At 40.8% G+C, this 23,123-nt stretch overlaps 2 protein-coding genes across 2 annotated transcripts in view; both read right to left on the bottom strand.

Moving 5' to 3' along the window:
- Positions 1 to 2,566: 2,566 nt before the first annotated feature.
- REEP2 (receptor accessory protein 2) lies at positions 2,567 to 13,397 on the bottom strand (the record flags this gene model as incomplete). Its single annotated transcript, XM_082006448.1, has 9 exons — positions 2,567 to 2,641; positions 4,568 to 4,725; positions 5,033 to 5,180; positions 5,552 to 5,665; positions 6,217 to 6,337; positions 6,542 to 6,610; positions 7,645 to 7,721; positions 12,962 to 13,034; positions 13,366 to 13,397. 9 exons carry the CDS (start codon positions 13,395 to 13,397, stop codon positions 2,567 to 2,569), a joined length of 867 nt encoding a protein of 288 aa, XP_081862574.1.
- Positions 13,398 to 20,870: 7,473 nt separating this feature from the next.
- Positions 20,871 to 23,123, bottom strand: part of KDM3B (lysine demethylase 3B) — a 69,791-nt gene continuing 67,538 nt past the window's right edge. The window contains exon 24 of the mRNA XM_082006231.1: positions 20,871 to 21,264. Within this exon, the coding sequence (XP_081862357.1) occupies positions 21,184 to 21,264 (81 nt within the window). The 3' untranslated portion in view covers positions 20,871 to 21,183. The remainder of the gene's footprint in view (positions 21,265 to 23,123) is intronic.

Genomic DNA, 23,123 nt, shown 5'->3' with positions numbered 1-23,123 from the left:
TGACATCAAGCATCAATGCTAAGTAAAAGATACTTCACACAAGACCTAGCTCAGGAAGACAAAGGTAAATCCAAATGCCAAAACTGAATCTTCAGAAATTCTTCCTGTGCTTCAAAGCAGAAAGAGTTACTACAAATTAATTGATTCTAGAAAACATTCTGGAAAGTCACTGTATGAAAGCCGAGTAATCCGAGACTATCACAACGCAGGCACAAGGAAAGGGCATGAAGATCAGCATAAGGGGAGACTAACCAATCCTTGGCTTCCAAATCAGGTCCCTCACAGTGATTTACATAAATAATTTGCTATGGAAAATTTTAGTTAAAAAAATTTCAGGAAATGTAGTCATAGAGATGCTTGGTATATAGAGAATAATGGTTCTATCTTGCTCAGTACAGTAAAATCTAGGACAATTATTCCTCAGGAATCCTCCACATAATCAGTAGATTTTTATCCCTCGTATGTAAAGAAGAATTTCCTTTGGAAACAGAAATAATTCCTGCTTCAGGACATGCCTTTGCATGTAGTAGTGAGACACATATACAATGTTTGCTGACAAACCAAGAACAACAGAATACTTGTGGGTTTTTTTGTTAAACTCAAAGCCAGATCAAGGATTGTCTGCTGGCTTCTGGATAAGATCTTGTGGGTAACTTAGGACAAGTATTTCTGACAAGATGTAAGTTTCTGGCATGGTCTATCTAGACTTCAATTTTTAAAAGCTACAAATAAAAAGTAAAAGCAACTTAATTGGTTTTCTAAAATAACTAGTTAATTCATAACAATTTGCCACCAAGACAATGGAAAACGAGAAAAAAATCAGTCTTAATCTTCAACTTCACAAACTTTTGAAGGGCTATTCTTTAGGACAGAAATACTTGTGGAACATTATGTGCAGAAGTGCTTCTACACATTGTCAACAGCAAAATATGGGGCTCTGTGAAGAATCCACCATAATTTCAGAAATGTGACAGCAAAAGATGCAGGCAAACACAAACGCCTGCACCTAGAGCCAAGAATGGTCTTCAGCAGGGAAGGAGGATCCAGGTTCCTTTGATAACTTATTTCAGTAAAGATTAAGACCACCAAGTATTCATTCAGACAACCATGTCTATAATGGTGCTCCCTCATTAATAGATCCCAACAGCAGGACCCCCACTCATCTCAAATTCCCATTGACTCTGTTGGCATGTTTACGGGGGATCTCCCCTTAACAATGTTCAACAGATTAGAATACAGTATGGCTTGACACGATGCAAATTTTCTCTGCAGCACTGCCATTTCACTCCCACGACACATGTTCTACATTCAATGTAGTTCTGTCCCAAGTGTTACATATTGCTCAAGTCTCAGGACATCAATAAACATGGCACATGGTCAGACAGAAAATTTGTGCAAGGGCTGCAGCAGGATAAAACAAGAGGACTGATTAATCACAGTATTGTGCCCTACTCCCTGCTTTTTATCACAGCTAAATAGAATCCTGGAATTAGCGAAATTCATACATCAGCTATTTAGCCTTTCTCATGCCTTGAGGACTGGCTCTCCTAAAGCTAAGAGATAAGGGCTTATGAAATTCTCAAGTAGGTCCGCAGAGTATATTGAGCCAGATCTTCCCCAGTTATCTGCTAGAAAGAAAGAGTTTGACCATAGTAACGAGCATCAGGATAACATGTTCAACCACTAAATGGCAAAGGAACAGTCTGCCTGCCAATTTTTCATGGGACTTCCCTCACTCTGATGCTCTCACAGGAATCAAAGTGAACAACAGAACCTGAAACAAAATTCAAGCAGCTTCAAAAAGAGCCAAAATCTTACAGATGCCCAACTTTTGTTCTCAATAGTTAACTCTTGCAGATACCTGTATCTACTCCATCACATGTGCCTATAACAGCATCTTTTCTTCATTACTCAGTTTTTCAGTTATCTCCCTTCACCTTCCAGAAAAAATAAAATATAAAACAATCTCTTCATCTTCCAGTACCAGTAATGGGAATCTAGCATACTGCTCCCATGAGCTAGTCCTTTATGTTCAAAAGCACCCAGCATACATCATTTCAGTCACCTTCTCAAAGGGGATGGACGTGACAGGTATGGTTCATTCTTAAGAAGGATGAATCATGGTGGGCACTTCTTAACAACACACAGCTGCAGAAGAATACCCAGAGCAAGATAAGACATTTTAGGGAGCCACCCACCCCTGTGGAACTCCAGTGTCTAATATTTTTCCAGCTTCTGTGCAATGGATGTCTCTAACCCTAGTCAGTTCTTCCCGCAAAGATTCTCCCCAACTAGGGTTATACAGTGGGAATTCCAAAGCAACAGGCTATATACAGACATACCAGCATTCCCTCCAACACAGAGATGAAAAGGAGAACATTCCTGAGGATGTGTATCCTCTACTCCATTTTCTGAATCCCAGCCTCTCCCTTGCCTTGGAATGAGCTCTACAAAGCAGTATCTGTTATGTACATGAATCTCAGCTCCCTTCCTTTGGGGAGTTTCCCCTCAAAAGTGACAGGCAAATCCTGGGACAGATACAGGTGCTGGGGAGGGGGAGGTCTTCTTACGAGGACTCGCCAGAAGCAAAAGAGCCTGCAGCTTTCTTCTTAGGGCGGGCTTTCACACTTCTCACTGGAAGCTGAGAAGAAAGAAAAAGAAGCATCTTAGGCTAGTTTATCTTTCTGTTAGACATTTCGGTGATAAAGTACAAGCATGCAGAGTGAAAACAGGACAAAACAACTACAATATGATGACCCTATTCATGTCACCCAGTTTGTTTTGGTTAGTAAAAAACCACTTTGAGCATATCTATCAAAGAGCAACCAGGAGAAGAAGACATTCTAAAACAGGACAAGTGTGATAATAAAAATCAAAGTCAACTGTCTCAACAAAAGATTAGATATAGCGATATTTCTAACTGCTAACATTCACATAACACTTCACTGCTATAGCTTCTCTGCTTCTTGACTGCCATCCCAAATACTGTTCTCTGAAAGATGTAGAAACATCTTGAACTAGTTTGCACACTTTACGCTAGTGTCTTTCATTCTAGATACTGGCACAACGATTGAATTTATGATCTATGATGCATTCAGCCCTTCTGGGCAATCTCAGAGATTTCAGTCAAAGACATCCTACAATTCCTACACCTCAACCAAGGATCCAAACAGACCGAGCATAAAAACCAAAATGCCTGCAAAGGGCTTTATTGGAATTTCTGTATTCACAATAAACAGCATAGAAGAGTTGTTACTGTCTTTTCAGGATTTCACTTTAAAAATTCTTCACTAGGAAGCTTGGAATCGAATTTTGTTCCTCTTGCTTCCCTGCTCCTGTCTAATATGCTAGAGAAGAAAGCAGAGCGGTCAACTCAGAAGTAAGCCTTGGGAATTTAAAAAAGATCCTGGCTGATTTTAAATGCATTTTTAGACATACAGCCATCTGGACATGGTCCTGGAAAAATGGCTCTAGATGGCATTGCTTGAGCAGTGGGGTTGGACCAGGTGATCTCCAGTGGTCCCCTCCAACCTCAACTACTCCGTGATTCTGTTACAAAGAGTACTTAATCACATGCAAAGGTGTCCTCTCCGTTGTAAAATCAGATTAATAGTATGACTTAAAATGATGCTGTAAGCAATTACTTTCCTCCAAATTATTTCATGTTTAGCCTGAAAAGCTCAACAATGTGAGCCAGTCATATAGCACTCTATCTTAAATAAAATTAGGACGACAACTTGAATCAAGCAAATAGGACTCCTACTTCACAAAAAGGGAGAAGCATTTTATCACGTATAAATCAAACCACAAGAAACGTTCAAGCAAGAGTCAACACCTGGAAAGCAGCACCTCAGAAAGCATATTGTACAAAACAAATCAATAGCTGGAAAAAAAAAAAAGATAGTTAAGCTAAAATGGCTCTTGGACACCACTGGACTTATGTTTGTGTATGGTTTGTTTAAATAGTAAGAACACAGGTGACTCACATCCCACATGAATGGCTGTAAATATCTTGGATCACATGGTCATTATGGAAGAGACAGCTCAACAATGACTAGTTACCCAAACTTCAAGACAAAACCCCAGGGTGGAGGGGAGTGGTGTGGAGGGAGATACTACATTTTCCCCATATCTAATATGCAGAAGAGTCCAGGAAGGCCTAAGAGGGTACAGAACCATTGCATTTTAGATGAGGAGAATGTGGCTGTCCCATGGATAAAGGTCACAGTAGTATTATATATTCAGACTGTAACAGACGAGAGAGGATACAGTCAACAAAACATGTTAAAAATATCTAATACCCCACCCATCAACACCAAACCTGAATGAAAGCACAGCTGGCTTCTGGCTTATGAGAGGCTTACAGGCACAACAAAAATGCAAAAGATAGAGACTAGTATGGCAAGTAGATGGCAAGGCCTCTGATGTAGGATTCAACTAGCAAAGACTTGGTCCGACAAAGCTTATAAAAACAGCTTTTAAATGCACCAAGAATATGAAGCCAGAGCCTTCCAACAAAGCTCACAAATCAATGTCTGTGCTGGAAATAATTTACACATCAGCTCACCTCAGCTTTCATCATCTTCTTAGGAGTTTTGAGACTCTGGGTGCGTTTAGGAAGTTTGTCTCCTGCATCTTCATCTGATGGGTCTGTTCTAGTCTCCATTGGGGTTCCATTAGATCTCTGTGCCACACTGCTCTCCTCTCCTGAGGAGTAACAGGAAGCTAAGGAAAAAGAGAGAAAGTTTTAGCAAATACTTTTGAAAAAATCACATGAAGTCTAAAATGGCCCATCCTAAAGGACCCCATGAAAGGGAGATGTCCACAATCCTTAAGAAGGATAATCCAAAAAGTACAGAGGTGTGTTAGTAGATGGGAATGGACTAGGGAAGACAACACAACTTCTCCCAGATAATTTGGAATCTTGTAGTCCTTCTGAGACCCAATGCATGAAAAGTCCAGGGAACCCCTCCTCCCCTCGTGGCCTAACACGTGAGGCCTCACAAAACGGCCCAGCAGGGGTGTTTCGTACCTGAATCCTCAATGGTTTCAAGAAGACTCCCACCAGAGGGGTGCAGCTGTGGCTCATGGCTTCGCATATGCACAGTATCTTCATCTCGGATCAGAGTGAGATCCTGCATGCTGAAACTTCGCAGCTTCTCAGACAAAACTCCCTGGCCCTAAGAGGACATAAAAATTAGGGTCAAGGGCACTTTGCCTTCACCAAGATAATCTCACATGGGATCATTCAGAAGAGGAGGAAAGGTGCCCTATTCCCCACTAGGGTACTCTGAAAAAAAACAAAGGACAGAAAAAACAAAGTATGCTCCCAAGACCAACAGGGAAGAGGTTAAAGCAAAATCCATTCCACTCTCCCTCCACTTTTTGTAAGTCAAAGGATGGGATTAACTGCAAGGCAAACTGGAGGAAAGGAAAAGTAGATTGGTGCCAACAAGTACCAGCTTCCCTAACAGACCCATAGCACTAATTGCTGACATGAAAAACTTAACTGCCGGGGAATTCCTGAATATTACAGAAGGTGTTGCATTACCTTTGCAGCTGCAGTAACTGCTGCATTGGCAGCAAGGTTTAACCCTCTCTTGCCAACTCGCATCATGGTTTCATAGCTCTTGTCACGAGCCTGAGTAATGTATTCATCAATTTCCTAGGAAGGCAATGTGGAACATGGCATTTAGGTCCTCATTACAAACATGATCAAAGTCTTCCCACCATCACCCTTAAAAACCCAAAGCTCATCTGGATGTTTTTTGCCAGGCTACCAGCATCAGCTGTCATTGATCATGTAACTGCAGTTTCCCTGCTACTTACAGAAAGCTTGCAAATGCAACTTTTACTTAAAGCATGCTATCTTCAAATTGTAACAACTGAAACAAAGCAGGTGCTTATACTGACAATGCGAAAAAAAACAGCATGGCTACAGAACATGCTGCTCCTATCGTGATTCAAAAAGCTTAACTACTGACAGTGACTATAAGGGCTCATGACACTGGGTTAGCCAAACATGCGTTCTAAGCAATTAGGCAAACTACTGGCTACATTACAATCTTCAGTAAGCTGCAGTATGACATCGTTGTCAGAGACAGAATCATTCTACATCCACTAATGTCAGCACAAGCATGATTCACGCATTTCAGTTTTTATTGCAGCATAACGGAATCAGAAGTCAGTCAGCATCTTCTAACAACAAGCAAGTACCTTCTCCTTATTGGAGAGCGTTGGGTGCACAAACTTCCTGTAGAGGACACTGGAGCCCTTGGTGTAAGGGGAAAGCAGCCAAATCACAAATGCAATTTTCAGCTCGAAATAAAAGGGAAACCTGAGAGAAAGAGGGAAGAAAAAAAAAAAAGAGAGAGAGAGAAAGATGGAGAATGGGAATCAAGATCAGCACAGAGACAGCTGGAGATAACTGGCAGAGAGCAGCATAGGCAGGAAGAGCAAAGGCAAGATAAAGGCTCAGAAACAAAAGAACTGATATATCAGGTCAGAATAGCAGAACCCTCTTTGGAATCCTAGGACATACCTTCTTCGAGTCTCATTTAGTCTTTCATCCATAGCCATGAAAACTCCATAAACAGGGCATCTCTCAGCCCTGCAAACACACCAAATTACAATCTCATAGCTACCCTCACCATTCTGAAGTTTGTTCAGAGAGTATCCATTGGATGTTGATATTACATTAGTTTCCCTCTCATCTTCCAAAGTTTTTAACTACGCATCTCAATAAATCTCAAGTTCCTGCTAAGGCTGATGGCTCAGTTTCTGAAACTTCCAGTAGCTACTCCTCAAATAAGACACAAAAGGAGTATCAGTGTAAATGAAAAAGAGCAAGCAGCATGCAAGTCTTTCACCTCTAACCCCTACCCAATAACGTCTCTGGGAAGACACAGATGCAGAGACTGAAACAAGCAAATGCAAACTTTCTACTGTCTCTATTAGTAGTAAGAGACTTCTGTTTTCAGTAGTCCGTCTTAAGTATGTGAGCAAGTCAAAGCTCTTTTTAGATCTTTGCTTTTCAAAGTTTATGCAGAAAGAGGCAAAAATGCTGAGCACTTTCGCAAGGCACGTGTAGCCATTTCATGTTTCTTTGAAAGATGCAACTTTTGACTAGTATTCTTTCAGGGATGTATGCAAAGTTCGAACACTAAAGATATTCTGTTCCAAAGGTTACATTGGAAGACATGTAACAATGACTTGTCATTTTTGGAGGCCTCCATATTGCCAAGCATGACACACAGCACTGAAAGGATTAAGAGACTGCTTCCCCTGACTGCACTCCACCAACCCCCACCAGTGGAAAAGAATTTCATGATGCAAACCACCACTCAGAGCACAGACATGCATCTGATCTGCTCTTCCACACAACAGGCTCACAAAGCAAAGCAGGTACCTTCATTCTACCATCTTTTGGTTTTCAAGTGTCTTTTAGACCACCATTTCTCAAACTTTACCGGTTCACATTAACAGCTTCTCAAAAGTATTTTATGTTATGAATGGATGAAGATCCTCCTACAGATACTGTGTGTCTATCCTAACTATTTGCAAGTACAGGAGATGAAACAGCTAACATTACCCTCCTTCTTTAAAAAAAAAAACAAAAACAAAACATGCCACCAAGGAACTCACCAAGAAAGAACAATGTCTGTGAGTGTTTCTGCAGTGGTGAAGAAGGCAAACACAATCCAGTACATCATCCACTTCACCTGCAAAAGAGCAGTGACTCAATAGACATCCACAGAATCCAGAAAAAACCAACATGTCTTCTCAGTAAAAATGACCCCTCATCTCCACACATTAAGATGAACTCAAGAAGAACGCATATATAATCAGTAATGGAAAGGGTCACATACCAAATGGTACATTATAGTTTGGGAAAACATGTAGGATTAATGTGCTCTAAATAGATAAATGCATACAGATACACTGATGAATGTGTGCCCTGTAGCAATATCATGAAGCAACAGTGTTAAAGTCCCAAATAAGTTATCTAAAAGGAGTAAGCAGTTCACTTTAAACTTTTGCAGATGTGTGTGTATATATGTATCTATTACAATAACAATGATACATGAAAGACTATAACTTCTTAGTTTCAACTGTAGCCCTGTATTTTCTTGATTTAAAGTTTTTTTTTTTTTTTCCTTGGGAAGAAAAAAACCCACCAAACCAACAGATACAGTATTTTGCTAGAACTCATCAATAAGCATTCTTTGCCTTAATCATTAGTCCCAGAAATTAAATGAGCATGTCTCCATTTTAAATAAAAGCTCAGCAAGAGAGGTAGGAAAGTGAAGAACATGCTGCATCAACCTTATCTTCTTTTCCAAGGTCTTGAGTATAGTTTACGAAGTATTCTTTGTGCTATTATGGCACATCTGCATGGCTATTTTCTATCTCCCTACTTCCTCACACCTTTCTCTGGACCAGTAGGTATTTCTTCCAAAGCAAACATAAAATAATTCTCCCCTAACACACACTCTGCTGTTTTAGTAACAAGTCTCTCAGTTGCAGGCCAACTACTCCTAAAGAGGAATCAGCTGGATTATAAAAAAAAAAAACAAAACCTGCTATCCAAAAATTTTCAATAGCAGAACAGTCAATATCTTACAAGGGAAATTGCCAGTTTTCCATGCTGTTAAGAAGTAAAAATAAATGTAAGTAGCAGGTAAATGGAAAGAAGAGGTCACCTTGGTTACAAGCAATTTAACACTCTTAGTGTCATCAAGAATTGAAAAGGAGAACTAAACTGATTCAAGAAAATTCCATATATTAAATCCACACATTAATCCATATAGTAAAATTACATGAACAGTTTAGTGGCAGTCTTTGTTACAGCAACTAAAGTTACAAAAGCAGGTATTTCCACAAACTTGCACGTGTTGGAAAAATTGGTGATCTGCTCTTGAAAGATCCTCCAAGACTTTCTAAAAAAACCCAGTAAAATTATACTGCCTCCAACCCCTCTAACACAGTGGTTGGTTTCAAAGATAGTGGTTTGTAGCCCAAATTATTTCCACTTTACTGTGCAATTTTTTCACAACAGAAAGTAGCAAAACTTGTATTTATCGCTCTCTCTAGCTTGTGTTTTTTTTTTTTTTCCCTTATCATCAGTTTGGACAGGACCAGGAGTCATTCACTTGACTTCTAAAGCAAGTCTATGAAACACATGGTTAACTCTTCAATGCAACAACAAAAATAATCTCTTGTATGAAAAAGTGTCTAAATAATGACAAATCAAAGATGGTAAACAGGGATGACAATGGGCAAGAGATTTCTTACTTCAGTAAAGGCAAATCTTACTTCAGTATTAGGCAAAATTAAAGCAATAATAATTAAAGCAATTAGCAGATACATAGAGAGATATATATAAAAAACATAATGAGGAATATGTTTTTTGTCAAAAAAAAAAAAATGAGCATCACAAATGTAGCAGAATTGCATGTACAATGTAGTAGAAGGTTGCATAAGTTCTTGCTATAGTGCTTCCCTTACAGGCAGGGTGTATGGACTTTCTACAGTAAGGTTTCCAACAGGCCAAAAAACACTCAAAGAAACTAAATTGTCAAGGATTAAAAGGAAGGGACTCTTGAGAATTAACAATTGGCTAAAAGAGAGGAAACAAAGGATAAAAATAAATGGCCATTTTTCATAAAGAGGAAAGTTACCAGTGGAATTCCACAGGAATCGGTGTTGAGATCTGCGCTGCTCATGCTCATGAAAGGTCTTGAAAAGGCTGCGAATAACATGATAACAAAATGTGCAGAAGATACTTTTCTATCCAGGGGATTAGCTATGAGCTGATTAAAGAATTCAGAAAAGGGACCTATACCGATTGATCTCCAGTTGACATTCTGTCCCTAAATGTCGTTAAACACCAAGTAATGAACTTACAGTATCTGCTTTTTCTTAAGGAAAACTATTGTGTTTACATAAAGTAGCTCAACCCACTCAGGAGTGGTCACTGTAGCCAGTTTGATGAAACCATAAGTTCAGTGCTCATTAGACTTTTTCATTCTGCTAACAGAATGCTCAGGAGTATTAGAAGAACAGAACACATTGCTTTGTTACTGTTTAAATAAACTGTGTATTCACATCTTTGATACTGGTCACAGGTCTCTTGCCCTGTCTCCTCCTGCCACACTACACACTACAGCCAAAGACAAAAAGAAATATAACTCTTAAATAAACTAGAAAGTTCCAACTTCTAGCTCTAGAAGTCCCTGAAGTGCAGATGACCAGAAACTAGAAGAGCAGAAAGCAAAGGAGAAAAATCACTGGTTTTTTTTTTCCTTATGACATTTGTAACCCACAAAAAAACCCTGAGGGTCAAACCAGGCTATTTTTTTTTTTTCAGTCTATTAAAAAGGAGTCAGGTCTTTGCTGCTCAAGTTGATGACCACCATCTTCAGCTAACACATATGTAGTCTCCGCAACTTGCGCCAAGAACCTAAATAAATTCAGTAAATGCAAAAGCATAATTGGAATGTAGATTTGACCAAGCTGAAGACAACATGCAAAAAGAAGGAGATTACTTTTAAAACAGTCTGAGCTACTAGAAGCAGTTTGCCACAGCTGCTCAAGGACTTATCCTAAATTTATATCATGGTGGGGGAGAAGAGTAAGTTTGCACTGTACTCTGATGCCATTGATGGACTGCTTGTGGTAGCTTGGCCTGTGTCAACCCAGCCTTCAATACACCACACTCTCTAGCACAGAGAAACCTGTAAGATCTTTCTCCCCACCAATGCTGGTTCTTAAGCACTGTGAGGAAGTAGCAGTACATAGACATAGCTGGCTTTGAAAATGTGCAGCACAGCACTCAAGTTTTCCATTGGCTTTTCACATGAAGAACAGTTTGAACAGATATTGGGCCCCTTTCCTGTGTTATAACAAAATCACGTTTTCCCCATCTTTCCACTTCTACTGACAAGGAAGAAGCCCTGCAAAGTGAATTAGGCAGACGGCAGTCCAACATTTAAATGCTTATTTCTGATGTGGTCCTTTTAAGGAGAAATAATTTATATTTAAGTTCAGTTTCAGCACTCCAAATACCTTTTCTCAAATCAACTCCAGTATTTTCACTGAAAATAAAAACAAGAGAAAACTTTCTGCTCCAGCAATCCAGAACTAACTACTTCAACAAAACTATCAATGAAGCATTAAACAAAATCCCAAAATTAATGCCATACTTTTCCACATCAGCCCTCGTGGGGCTTACAACTAGCTGATTAGTTGATACTATTGTTGAGACAACTTTATGATACTCAAGTACTGCATCTCATTTCTTTTTCATCATCAGATTAGGGAAGCCTTACAGCAATTCAGGTAACATCTACCAAAAGAAAATTAGATCAATAGGATGTTTACATTCCGCAATGAAACACAGCACCTATATACCTCAACAGCTAAGCTACCCACAGAAAATAAGCAAGTTTTTACTGTAAGGAATGCCTACAAATTCAAAGTCTCCATATTTACCAGGTTCTTTGAGCTCCAGAACAAGCATGCTATAGGCTGTTTCAAAAAAATGAGGATTTGTTGGGTTTTTTTCCCCTCTCAAGTTCTCAACAAAACAATTCAAAATCTGAGTCTGTCTTGAAGTTAACACAGATGCTGTAACTGGAACACAATCATTCTGTGACAGACACTCATGAGCCAGAATAGAATTCCAGGTAAAAAAAAAAATATGCATTTCATGCAACAAATGAAGGTCATAGGCAACTTGAAGGGAAGAGGAGAGGACGGCCAGAGAATACAACAGTAATACAATGCTACTTCAAAGATAACTATGAAGTCACAGGATCGTGCAATTATTCAGATAGTTTCTTTCATGCTTTCTTTCCAGTTTCTAATGCTGTTCCTAATAAACTTCAAAGTTTAGTAAGGCTCATCATATTTCTGACTGTATCTCTAATACTCAGTCAAAACACTGTATCAGTTATCAATGCCTCCTGAACATGCCCATTTCCACTTCTCCACTGTGATCAGTATTGAAAAAAACCCCAAAAACACCTCAGACACATGTTGTGGTTTGTCAAGCTGTCCACTATGAGTGAGACACTCACCTCAGCTAGCATATCCTTCAAAAACCAGTGGGTTGAATTTTAAACCAACACATAGGAAAGGTGTAGGCAATTCTAGAGGACTAGAAGCAGCACAAGACAAAAAAGGACTATGTCCTGCAACATTGCTGACATGTCATTTTGTAAGGAGCAGAGGCAGTTGGATGAAGATTCTCAGCCTGCACCACAAAACAATATTGACAAATTGTATCCTATTCACCCATGTCACATCTCTTCTCCATCAGGTTATTCCTCAATCTAGATAAACAGAAACTTATCCCAACCGTAAGTCAAATAGCTCTTGTCTCCACTGATCAACTTAGGACACCTGCTCTGTAAGAAGACAACACATCACATCACATCACTAAAAAGCATCTCTTGTTTTACATATGGGAATTGTAACAATGGTGTAGACGGAGAAAGCGGAACGATTCCAGAAAGGACGGAGGATGAAGTCTTGACCAACAAAAAACACTGATGACAAGCAAGGCTGATAGGAAGCCACAAACCAAGCAAAACTACTCAGCCTTTTGGAAGAAAACAAGAGTAGTACTGAAAAAGCAGTAGAAGTACACAGAGTAAAATAGAGGAAAGAACTTGTCCTGGAATTTCAGATGCTTCCAGGCCGCAGCGTTTCCCCCCTCTTCCCTTCCTCATTCAACATGTCCTGAGAAAAAACAGCGCACGTTTACGGTTTGAAACCTCTCGTTTTAGTAAGTGCCCTTCCTTGGCAACTTCTCCAGGGGCTCTCGGGGCTGCTTCTCAGGCGGCCTGGCAGTCCCTGCGGAGCCGGAGCGCCGCCGCCTGGGGCCAGGCCGGGGGCTTGCGGGGCGGCCGCGAGGGACAGGGCGGGCGCTGCGCCAGCACGGAGAACCCGTACTCACATATTCCTTCACGTTTTTCGTCTTCACGGCCTTGTAGGAGGAGTACGCGGGGTAGAGGGTGCCGAAGATCAGCCTGCGAGAAGAACAGACCCCTCAGCCCTTCGCGGCGTCCCGCACTGCCAGCTGCCTCTGCCCGCCGGTCCCCCGCGACCGCCCCAGGCGGGGCTCGGCCGCCCCCACCGCGGCACCGCCCTTGAGCCGCCGGGCCGCGGCAGCCTGCGCGGAGCCGCCGGTACGCGGCCGCCTGCGAGACAGCACCCGCCCCACAGCCGCCCTCCCCCCCCCAGGCGCGGGGCGCCGCGGGGCTGAACCGGCGGCACCGCTGCAGCTCTGCTTCGGGCGGCGGCCGCGATCCCCTGGGCGCCCCTGCCGGGGAAGGGCTCTGCGCGGCCGCCCGCACTCACACGACGAGGCGGGAGATGATCCAGGAGACCATGGCGGCGTCGGGCGGGCTCGGGCGGCGGCTCGGGGCTCGGCGGCGGGGGGCGGCTCTTAAAGGGCAGGTTCCTGCAGCAAGCGCAGCCCCGCCCCGGGTACTTGAAGGGGAGGAGCCGACGCGTCGGAGGGAAAGGGCCGCAGCGCGTCCCGAGCATCCAGCCCTGCGCCGCTGCGGAACCCCGGACGGCTCGGGCCGCCCGCCCCCCACACGGGAAGCGCCCCGGGGCGGCTCCCGCCCTCGGCCGCACTGAGGCGGGGCTCCCGTCAGAGCCCGGGCTGGCGGTACGCCCCACCGCCGCCGCCCCCCGGGGAGAGGAGGTGGAGAGCAGTGCAGGAGGAAAGAGGCCCTATGGAAAGATGGCAGGAGAGTAATATGCGCCATGTAAGAAAACTACAGAAGAGAAAGTGCTGAATGACGATCACGGATACTTCGGGAGACAGAGTACTAGAGACCAGAGAAGAAGCCATCTTCTGTAAAGTTGCCGCCTCTGAGGAGCTCAAGACAACAGCGATAAAGTGCTGCAAACAAACAGGTTAAGTGTAAAAGCGTTTCAAAGTCCCACAAGCTCCCAGTTTCACCCAAAACTGGATGTAAACCAAAACTAACTCGCCAATACAGAAGTCGGGGTTATCAAACCAAAGGGAGGAAGGCTGTTAGTTGTAGTTTCCAGGATAATTCAGTGTTGCCGTGTCATCTTATTCTTAGAAACTTAAGCTGAGGCCAAGGATTGCTGAACTACACAGACAAGGCTGAACGGGCCGAGGTGGGGGAAATATGCTTGTTGTAGGGTGGGAATGTGTACGCTTAAGCATACCAGAGTACCAGAAATTGTTAAAATATTTTAACAACTCAGCAAGGAGTATTGTTAAGAATAATCCTCTTCCTCAGACAATGCCAGAGTTAATTAGTGGGCCTACTTTGACACACACACACCCCACCCCCCCAGCAGCCTGTATGTACATATCACAGTCAAGGACTGATCAAGCCCAGTACACAAATCTTTGAATCATGCGAAGATAACCATTACATAAGCTGTTTTTTAATTAAGAAAACAAACAAACAAACAAAAAACCCCCAACTGATTTGCTAGAAACCTATTGTAGTTCTTCAGCTAACCAAAAAAAGCCCTGAAGGAAGGCACTATGGCAAAGTCTCATTACTTGCCAAATAGTCTTTATGAAAAGGAAAGAGACTAAAGAAAGAGCAGAGCAAAAACAAAGAGCTGCTAGGGAAGAATTTTCTCATTAATGCATGAGTCTTAGTATAATGAGCAATGATGAAAAATACAAAATACTAGCAACTTTCCGTTGCATATAAGAGCTGAAAACACAAATGTCTCTACAGACAGTGACAAAGAACATTTTGTCATAGTCTGCTTTTGGATATGAATGGCCACAGAATGACTGCATAAGGGACTGCACAATTTACACCACTGATGGCATAACTGTCCTACAAATAGGATAAAAGCAATCTGCTCTCAAACATGCACAAGCTTCACCAAAGTAATTCTAATCACAGTTTCGTATCAGGGACCAGAATGGCAACAGCTCTGGTACTTGAATAACGTGTTCATACCCAGATGAGTGGAAAATGCAAATAGAAGAGAGAAAATTCAGAGACCTGGCAAGTACAACATATGAAGAACATGGGAGTGCTAAATAACTGCAGGATGGGTAAGTGGCACCTACATAAGATGTGCCTTAGTGTTTTAAACTGTTTAATGTGCCAAGGAGCAGTATGAAGATTTACAGTGTGTTAGAAATAAGTGGTGGTAAGAACAACAGAATATGAACATCAACATTAGTAGAGCAGGCAGTCTTGTGAATGTCTTAAGGGGCAGCTCATCGTTAAACAGCACACTGAGCTTTAAAGCAACTTCAGGAAAGGTACTTTAAGCTAGGAATTTACAGATAGCAATAAGTAGCTCCAATTTCTTTCCCTATCATAAAGAAGAATGAGAAATTAATTCATTAACGTACCTTCCCACAAGGAGAAACTACTGGTACTGAAGGGCTATTTTTGGAACAAAAGCCATCTGCAGGTCAAATTAAAATAGAATTATTTATTAGTAGTATTTTTATTAAGTTATTAGTAATACTGTATAGTGCTGTATAATTAAGATCTTAAGACCTACCCAGGAAAGCAATTTGTTGATTGTTTTCAAATTAAGGCTTTATATTTTCTAGTAGATATGCTACTGCCGAAGCAACTCATGACAAATTTGTGTCCTACAAATGGTTAAAATAGGTGACCAAATACCTATCAATCTATTATGGCCTAAATAATAAGGCATGGGAATCAAACTAACTGCACCTTGAGTACACCAGCTTAAGCAAAGATACATTTAGAACAATGCCAGGTCAGATCCAGAGATCTTGCTGAAGCTGAGGTTCAGGCAGAAGCCGCTGTAATGAAGAGGAACTGCAATTAGCCAGAGCTCAGGAACACAAGAGTGCCTCTGGAAACAGTTTAGCAGAATAAATAAGGGTCTTAGGAAGAAAGGTGAAGTGGAAGAACACAATGGGAACCCACTTTCTAAAGCTTAAAGGTGCACATTGTAATGGAAGAGCATCAAACACTGAAAAGGATAAGGAAAACAGAAAAACTGTGAGCCGACGGTATAAACTGACGTTGTGGAAGGTAAGGCCCTAGAATTGGGAAATTATTCTGAGAACATTTCCCTTCTTTACCTGTTTTGCTCTGTGATTGAAAGCTGTTTAGTTTTAAGAGACCTTCCTAGGGGAAGCAGATGTATTTTATTATATCTCCCTCTTGAAACTCACTTTACCATTTTCATATTAGCTTATATAAAGGCAGAGAGAGAAAAAAAAAAAGCTGTTGTAAGGCAGGGGGATGAAGGAGATGAGAGAAAAGAAAGATGAGTTCTGCCTAGTTATTTTTCAAATGTCTGGTGGGACTGTGCAGCTCTTTTTCAAAGGTTGAGAATAGGGATCTTAAAAACACTGTCAGTTAAGAAGGAGGCTGTGATTTCAGATTCTGAGATGCATTGGGAGAGAGTGACCACAAGCAGGTCACTGGATGGTCATTATGCATCCTGGATAGACAGGAGATAGGTTTGTGAAAACACTGAAGTTGACAATTGGAGGATAAGATCAGTGACCAGACCCTGTACGATGCATTGTCCACAAGTGCTTCCATGCTATGCTTCACTCACATGCTGTGTAGTTTCACACTCCTTTCACACACCAAAGCAGTAGCTTCATGCATAAGTCACTAGCATGTACATGTCACACACTGCAACTAATACCTCTTAACTGTTGAAGCTCAGAAGCTATCAAAGGGCCATCAGAAGTGAGGAAGGGGAGGGAAGTCACATGTACACAGAAGCAATAATTTAAAAGAATATCTGTGCCTGTAACTTCTTTCATTTTACTTGTATTGCACCTAAATTCAAGTTACTGCTTGACATCTAACGCCTCTGCTCCAATTCTCATTCCACATCCTCAGGTTCTACAAGAAGCAGTCTCAGAATCTTTCAGAGGAACAATGAATGGATCACAACCTTTGATGTATTAAGTACTTAATTTTTCCCATATTTATGTTGCTTGGTTCAGTTGCCTCAATGTGCATATAAACAGAGAAAAAAGATTAAGCGTTGTAAAATTAACCCTTGCAGACTGCTACATTTTTAACTAATATCAAGAAAAGGAAGGAGTTCTTGGGTTGAAAAGAAGTGAAATCTTCAGACCAGGGACATTACTTATTCCTCTTCACCTGAGAGAAAAAGATGAATGTGTCCTGCATAACATTTTGAAGGCTCTGTGAAACTGCTGAATGACAATGCCAAGTACGCCCTTGTGTGGTTAAGCACACACCAATCTTCAGTATTGTGAATGCAATCCAAATTCACTTGGGCAGGCCAACAGCCATATAATCCTGAATTCCTGCTTCCACTTGTCCGTCGTTCCACAGGACATTGGCTAAAAGACAGCCAGAGCTTAAAGCCAATACTCAAAAATGGTGCCTGCCCACGATCTTGTGCAGCTCCATTTAGGAATGCCAAGACAGTAGAACAAATGTCATAACTGCAGTGAACTGAATTTTAAGACACGCAACTGAAATTTTAATTTCCCCTCTGCTCAAAAATTTCTGATTTATAACGTCTCCTTTAATCTGCTTACATTGCAGGTAACATATCAGCTGCCCATTAAAATTCGTAACCAAAAAATACGGTGATAAAAACTACTGATTGTACATCCTAAACAATTTTACAATCACTTCGGCTGGCTACTTTTGCTATAAGCTCTATATGAAGTATGACAGAACTAGTGGTGGGTACTGGAGGGTGAGTGCTTATATTGACCCTTCAGACAAACCCTGTTAAGAGAGAATGCCAACACATTGCCCTTGAAAGCACCCTAACCATACAAGTATAAATGCTTATGTGACAGGCCCCAGCTGTCGCTACTCAGGAAAGATAGTACAGTCATCACTACTGGAAATCTCAGTTCTTAGTTTTAGTAAGAAATGCAGCAACAGGAATGTTTTAGAAAGGAGTAATGAACACCATTATCTCACCACAGAAATGCATGGTGAATAAACTTTAAAACTGTGCAGGCAGCTTGAATCATCTTCCCTCAAAAGTGGGGTAGCTGAACAAAAAGGAGGCACCAGTCAACAAGAACAGTCAGAGTCACAGAGCTGGTTCTATGCAAAGCTTCTACATTCCAGAACTGTTCACCTTGGAAGACAGATGCATCGGCTGAGTGAAATGGCACAGAAAAGGACTATGAAGCTATGAAAAAAGGGTAAACAGAGGACAAACTTGGGGAAAAAAGGCTCTGGAGCTCAGTTAAATTACTAAGCTAACAAAAGTAGATACTTTCAAACAAAGCATAATTAAATCTTGCAACTCTGTCAAAGGATGTAGTAGAAGCTCTAAACACAATTACTTCCAGCATCAACATGATAGCAGTGAGCTTCACAGTCTAATTACAAGTACCATAATATAACCCTCACCATGTAAGGCTACAGCAAAGAGAAGCAGCTAAGCATGTTTGAAAGAAAAAAAACCCCAGAGCAAACACCTGCAGTTGTCTGAGTTTTATATATACACATACCTAAAATGTAATATATGTAATGGATAATAGATACATCCATAAATATATGTATGTCATATTATCTATGTACATTATATATCTGATTAATATAGACTAAAACTAATATTAGTATTAATAAAAACCTACATGTTTGCAGATAGACAATACATGAGTATTCTATTTTAGAAATTCTGAAATTGCTATACAGTAACAGCTAAATTTGATTAGTTGAACAGAATTCTAACAGCTCACAATTATGGCTTTTAATCAACTGAACACCTTCTCTTGATGGAAAACAAGCAAGAATTGATAAGTGATTTCTGAATCTATATAAATGCAAATTTGTGCCCCATATAAAAAAATTACCTACCTGGAAAAATTTGCCAAAAGACGCGATAGTCTCCATCTCCTGATGCATACAATCCAGATAAAGGATAAACATTTCCAAATTAAGTTACTGGAACTGATTTGCCAGATCAGTTTACAAATTCTTCCCATCCTCATCTGGGCTAAAATCTGGATTGCTACGTATTTCTTAATTTTAATCTGTAATTTTTGTGCAAATCATTCCTCTGATTGTGGCTAAATATTGCTTTAGGTTGACTGTAGTCTGTGATTAATAAAAGAGGAAATTCAAGAGACAGAAACAATGTTTGATAGACTCAAACCAAATAAAGGTTCAGCATGAGAAGAAGAACTTTTAGTGTAGATCACTGCATTGACAATGACCGAAGCCATCGCATTACACATAGCCAAGTCTTTTGTCTTTTTATTCTTTTTCTAATTCTAGTACACACACACACACAAATGAGGGAAACATCTCAGCTGTAATTAATCATTCAGAATTGGTTGTATGCACAGAGTACAACAGAAGTGCACAGAAAATTCTGCACAATAGGAATATGGTGAAGTTGAATGGTTCATGGGTCTGGGATAATCCTTTTCATGTGTAGTGGACTAAATTAGCCCATATTCACAGGATAGCTGCAAGGGTATGAAGGCAGCGAACGCCCAGGAGTGAACTGCTTGCACCCTGTAACCACCATGAGAAGCTGCCAGCATGCCACATGCCAGTGAACTGAACTGCTGCTGCCATCACAACTTTCAAGGTCAGAAACCAGGGAACCTTTACCACCCCATCCGTATCTTCAGTAGAGAGGACAGCTCTGAACCCCAACCTGTTAGGAAGATAGTGAGAGGTGGGAAGCACAGCACAAGAGATGCTGTTTATGCCAAGATAGATCCTCTACCCAAACTCTGAGAATCAATAATCTGCAGGTAGCTTGACATGTTCCCAGCATGTACTTGGGATGCCAGGCATAAAATACCCAAGCCTTCTAGTCAGACACAGAGCAAGAATTTAACAGGTAGCCTACAGTACCAGAGGCAAAAGCTGAGACAAAATCAAAGCAGGAAGATCGGTGTATAAGTCTGACAAAACTGCCCAGGCAGTTACAGTAAATGACTTTTATTTTTTAAAAAATGAAATAACCGTGAACATATTAACAGGCCTGCAGGTGGCACTACAGTACAGCTGGATATAAGGTAGATACATTTCCCCATGTACCCGGACAATGAAATCCATTGCATCAATGCTGACATTAGTAAATTCTGAATACAGTTCTATCAAGCAGGAACATTTTACTGAAAATAGTTCTGGACAAAGTTGACACTGAAAGTTAACTTTTCCTTCACTTTGGAAAGGACAGATGTTTTCAGCTAGCACTGGTATCGGGTGAACTATTGCCTGCAGTCACCAGTGCAGGGAGAGATGTACAACATCTCCACATGAGAACAGAGTTTATACTCCTTTTTACTTTTCATTCTGAGGAAGCAGGGTGGTGTAGGGAGAGGGGGGGAAGATGGGGGAGGAAAATGGGGAAGGGAGGTGGGGTGTCAATTTCTATTCACTTTCCTTTGGCTGTTTTTGTGCTATTTTGGACTGCTTTCTAAAAATCACTTCTTGATTTTATTGAAAGGAAGACTAAATGTAATGCGCCTTTCCTTGAAAATCCAGGAACAGTTGTGGTACTTCAAAAATACTAAAAATATCTACTTTCATGAAATATTAACTGTTTCACTACAAACCTAGTTTTTCACTAAATACACAATTCTCCTATTTCTGGAGTCTCCTGGGGAAAAAAAAGTGGGTTCTCCCTTTATTTCTGCAACTCTACAGTGTATAGAGAAACGGCTACAAGAAGGGGAGTGCGGAGAATAGCTTTATTCTTTTCCTTGGCCTGTATCTCACATGGGAAGTTTGCTTAAATTTCTGCAGTTGGGCTACCGTTGGTCACACTCCTTCAGCAGCTATCAACTAAGTCTGCAGTAGGACAACCCACCTCCAGCACATTCCTTCTAACTTTGTGGAGACTAACTAGGCATGAGGAAAAAAAAAACCCATCCACACTCTTTATACCATTTCTAATCATAATATGCAGGAACACCAAGTGGTTTCCATGTTCTTCCAATTGCAAAAGGCCACAGGAAAGGGACATGGCACCTCTTGTTAGAATCTGGAATTCTGCATGTAACAGTGCGACCTTCCATTAGACCTTCAGTGTTGAGGCAGAGCAGAAAACAGTGGCTGAAGAGTGTGTGTAATACTGACCACACCAGCTCTTAGTGAGAAGCCTCTGCTCCTGCAGAGGCAGTCATGTGCAGTCCCTGTATATACTGTGAGCAAAAGTCTTACTTCACAGGGCATTTGGAATTAGCAATTCCTACGATCTAGCTAGTTTGGATTCATGAGCTTTCAGTGTGCCAACAGCATCTTTCACTGCATGGTAGATAATGTTCTTCACCTGTAAAAGAAAAAAAAAAAATTAACTTCCACAGACTAACAAGGAGACTTACATACCTATGCAATCAACTTTGACCTCTGAATTCGCAATAGTTGGCATGTATACACGAAGTATATACTGTCACTGCTTCAGAATGTCAACAGCACCAACTTTAAACTGTCATGGTTAGACAACAAGTATTTTAGACACTCGCACTGAATTATTCACTCATTTTCTGGTCACCAAGCAACATATATTTACTTATGTTATTTTAAGGTAAGTATCTCTCTCATGAGAGCTAGGAGGAAGTACACTATGAAGTCACACATATGAGTTTATTTGGAAAAAGTCCTTGTCCTAAGAGTCACTTAGAGATTCACATGAGTCAAACCCAAAAGGAGCAAGAAAATCATATGGTTTAACCCTATGCAAATTAAGACAATGCAACAAATCATCCTGTTGTCTTTGTATGGAGGCTAGAAATTCTAATTTGTGCATCTTCCAGAAAGGCAAGCAAGATCAGAGGTGAAAAATCCACTCATACTCGCAGCAATCTGTTCCATGCTTGGCTATTTAACAATCAAAACTCTATCTTGTTTCCGATTTTTCTGATCGAACTTTATTTGAATTCAGTTTCTAGGTACTGAATGGAACAATTTCACCTCTAAGTTGAGCAAGTGTAATTAAAATACTAACTGCCAGGCACCATAATCTCTTCCTGATGTCACAGAATCACAGAATCATTAAGGTCAGAAAAGACCTTTAAGATCATGAAGTCCAACCATCAACCCAACACCACCATGCCCACTAAACCATACCCTGAAGTGCCATGTCTACACGATTTTTGAACACTTCCAGTGATGGTGACTCCACCACCTTTCTGGGCAGCCTATTCCAATGCTTGACCACTCTCTCCGTAAAGAAATTTTTCCGAATATCCAGTCTAAACCTCCCCTGGCGCAACTTATGCATCATATGTCCGTATGATCTCAGTCTTTTGTACCATTTATGTGACAGCTATTGTCTCTGTGTATTTTTTAAATATATATAAAAAACAGGAACAGATGTTTATATAAAAATATGCATGAAAAATTACAAAGAGAAAAAGTAAAGTTTGGCTGTGAGGCACCAATACAACCAGTATTACTTTCCACAAGAGTACTGAGTTCCACTTTGCCAGCAGTTACCTTTTTTTTTTTAAATAATAAGCATTATTCATTTGCAACCTATTTATTTACAGAAACACTTTCACATCTGCATCACTGCATCTGAGGAGGTACAGTGTTTGAACCTGGATCTCCACAATGAGAGTTGATCCTACTTCTGCTTTCCTTTAAAATCCTGTGCAAATCCATATAGAAATTTATAGCCATTTTTCACTGAATTGTTTGGAGACTTAACTTGGTAATTTCTGACATTCTTGGGTGACATACTGGAGAAAAGCTATATATTGAGTACTCACTTTTGCAAGAACAGCCATTCTTCAGATCTCTACCCTCCTTCATTTTACATGCATGAGATTACTAATACACAAAAAATGCTGACAACAAAATTTGCAAACTAAACAGATACTAACTGTTCAGAAGCGTACATTAAGTGAAATCAAAAAAGGTCACCTACAGTCTTAGAATCATAGAATCATTAAGGTTGGAAAAGACCTTTAAGATCATCAAGTCCAACTATCAACCCAACACCATCATGCCCACTAAACTATGTCCTGAAGTGCCACGTCTACACTATTTTTGAACACTTCCAGTGATGGTGACTCCACCACCTCCCTGGGCAGCCTGTGCCAATGCTTGACCGCTCTCTCAGTAAAGAAATTTTTCCTAATATCTAGTCTAAACCTCCCCTGGCACAACTTGAGGCCATTTCATCTC

This window comes from Phaethon aethereus (assembly GCF_964289735.1).
Source record: "Phaethon aethereus genome assembly, chromosome: 14".
NCBI lineage: Eukaryota > Metazoa > Chordata > Aves > Phaethontiformes > Phaethontidae > Phaethon > Phaethon aethereus.
This window is presented reverse-complemented; position numbering and strand designations above follow the sequence as displayed.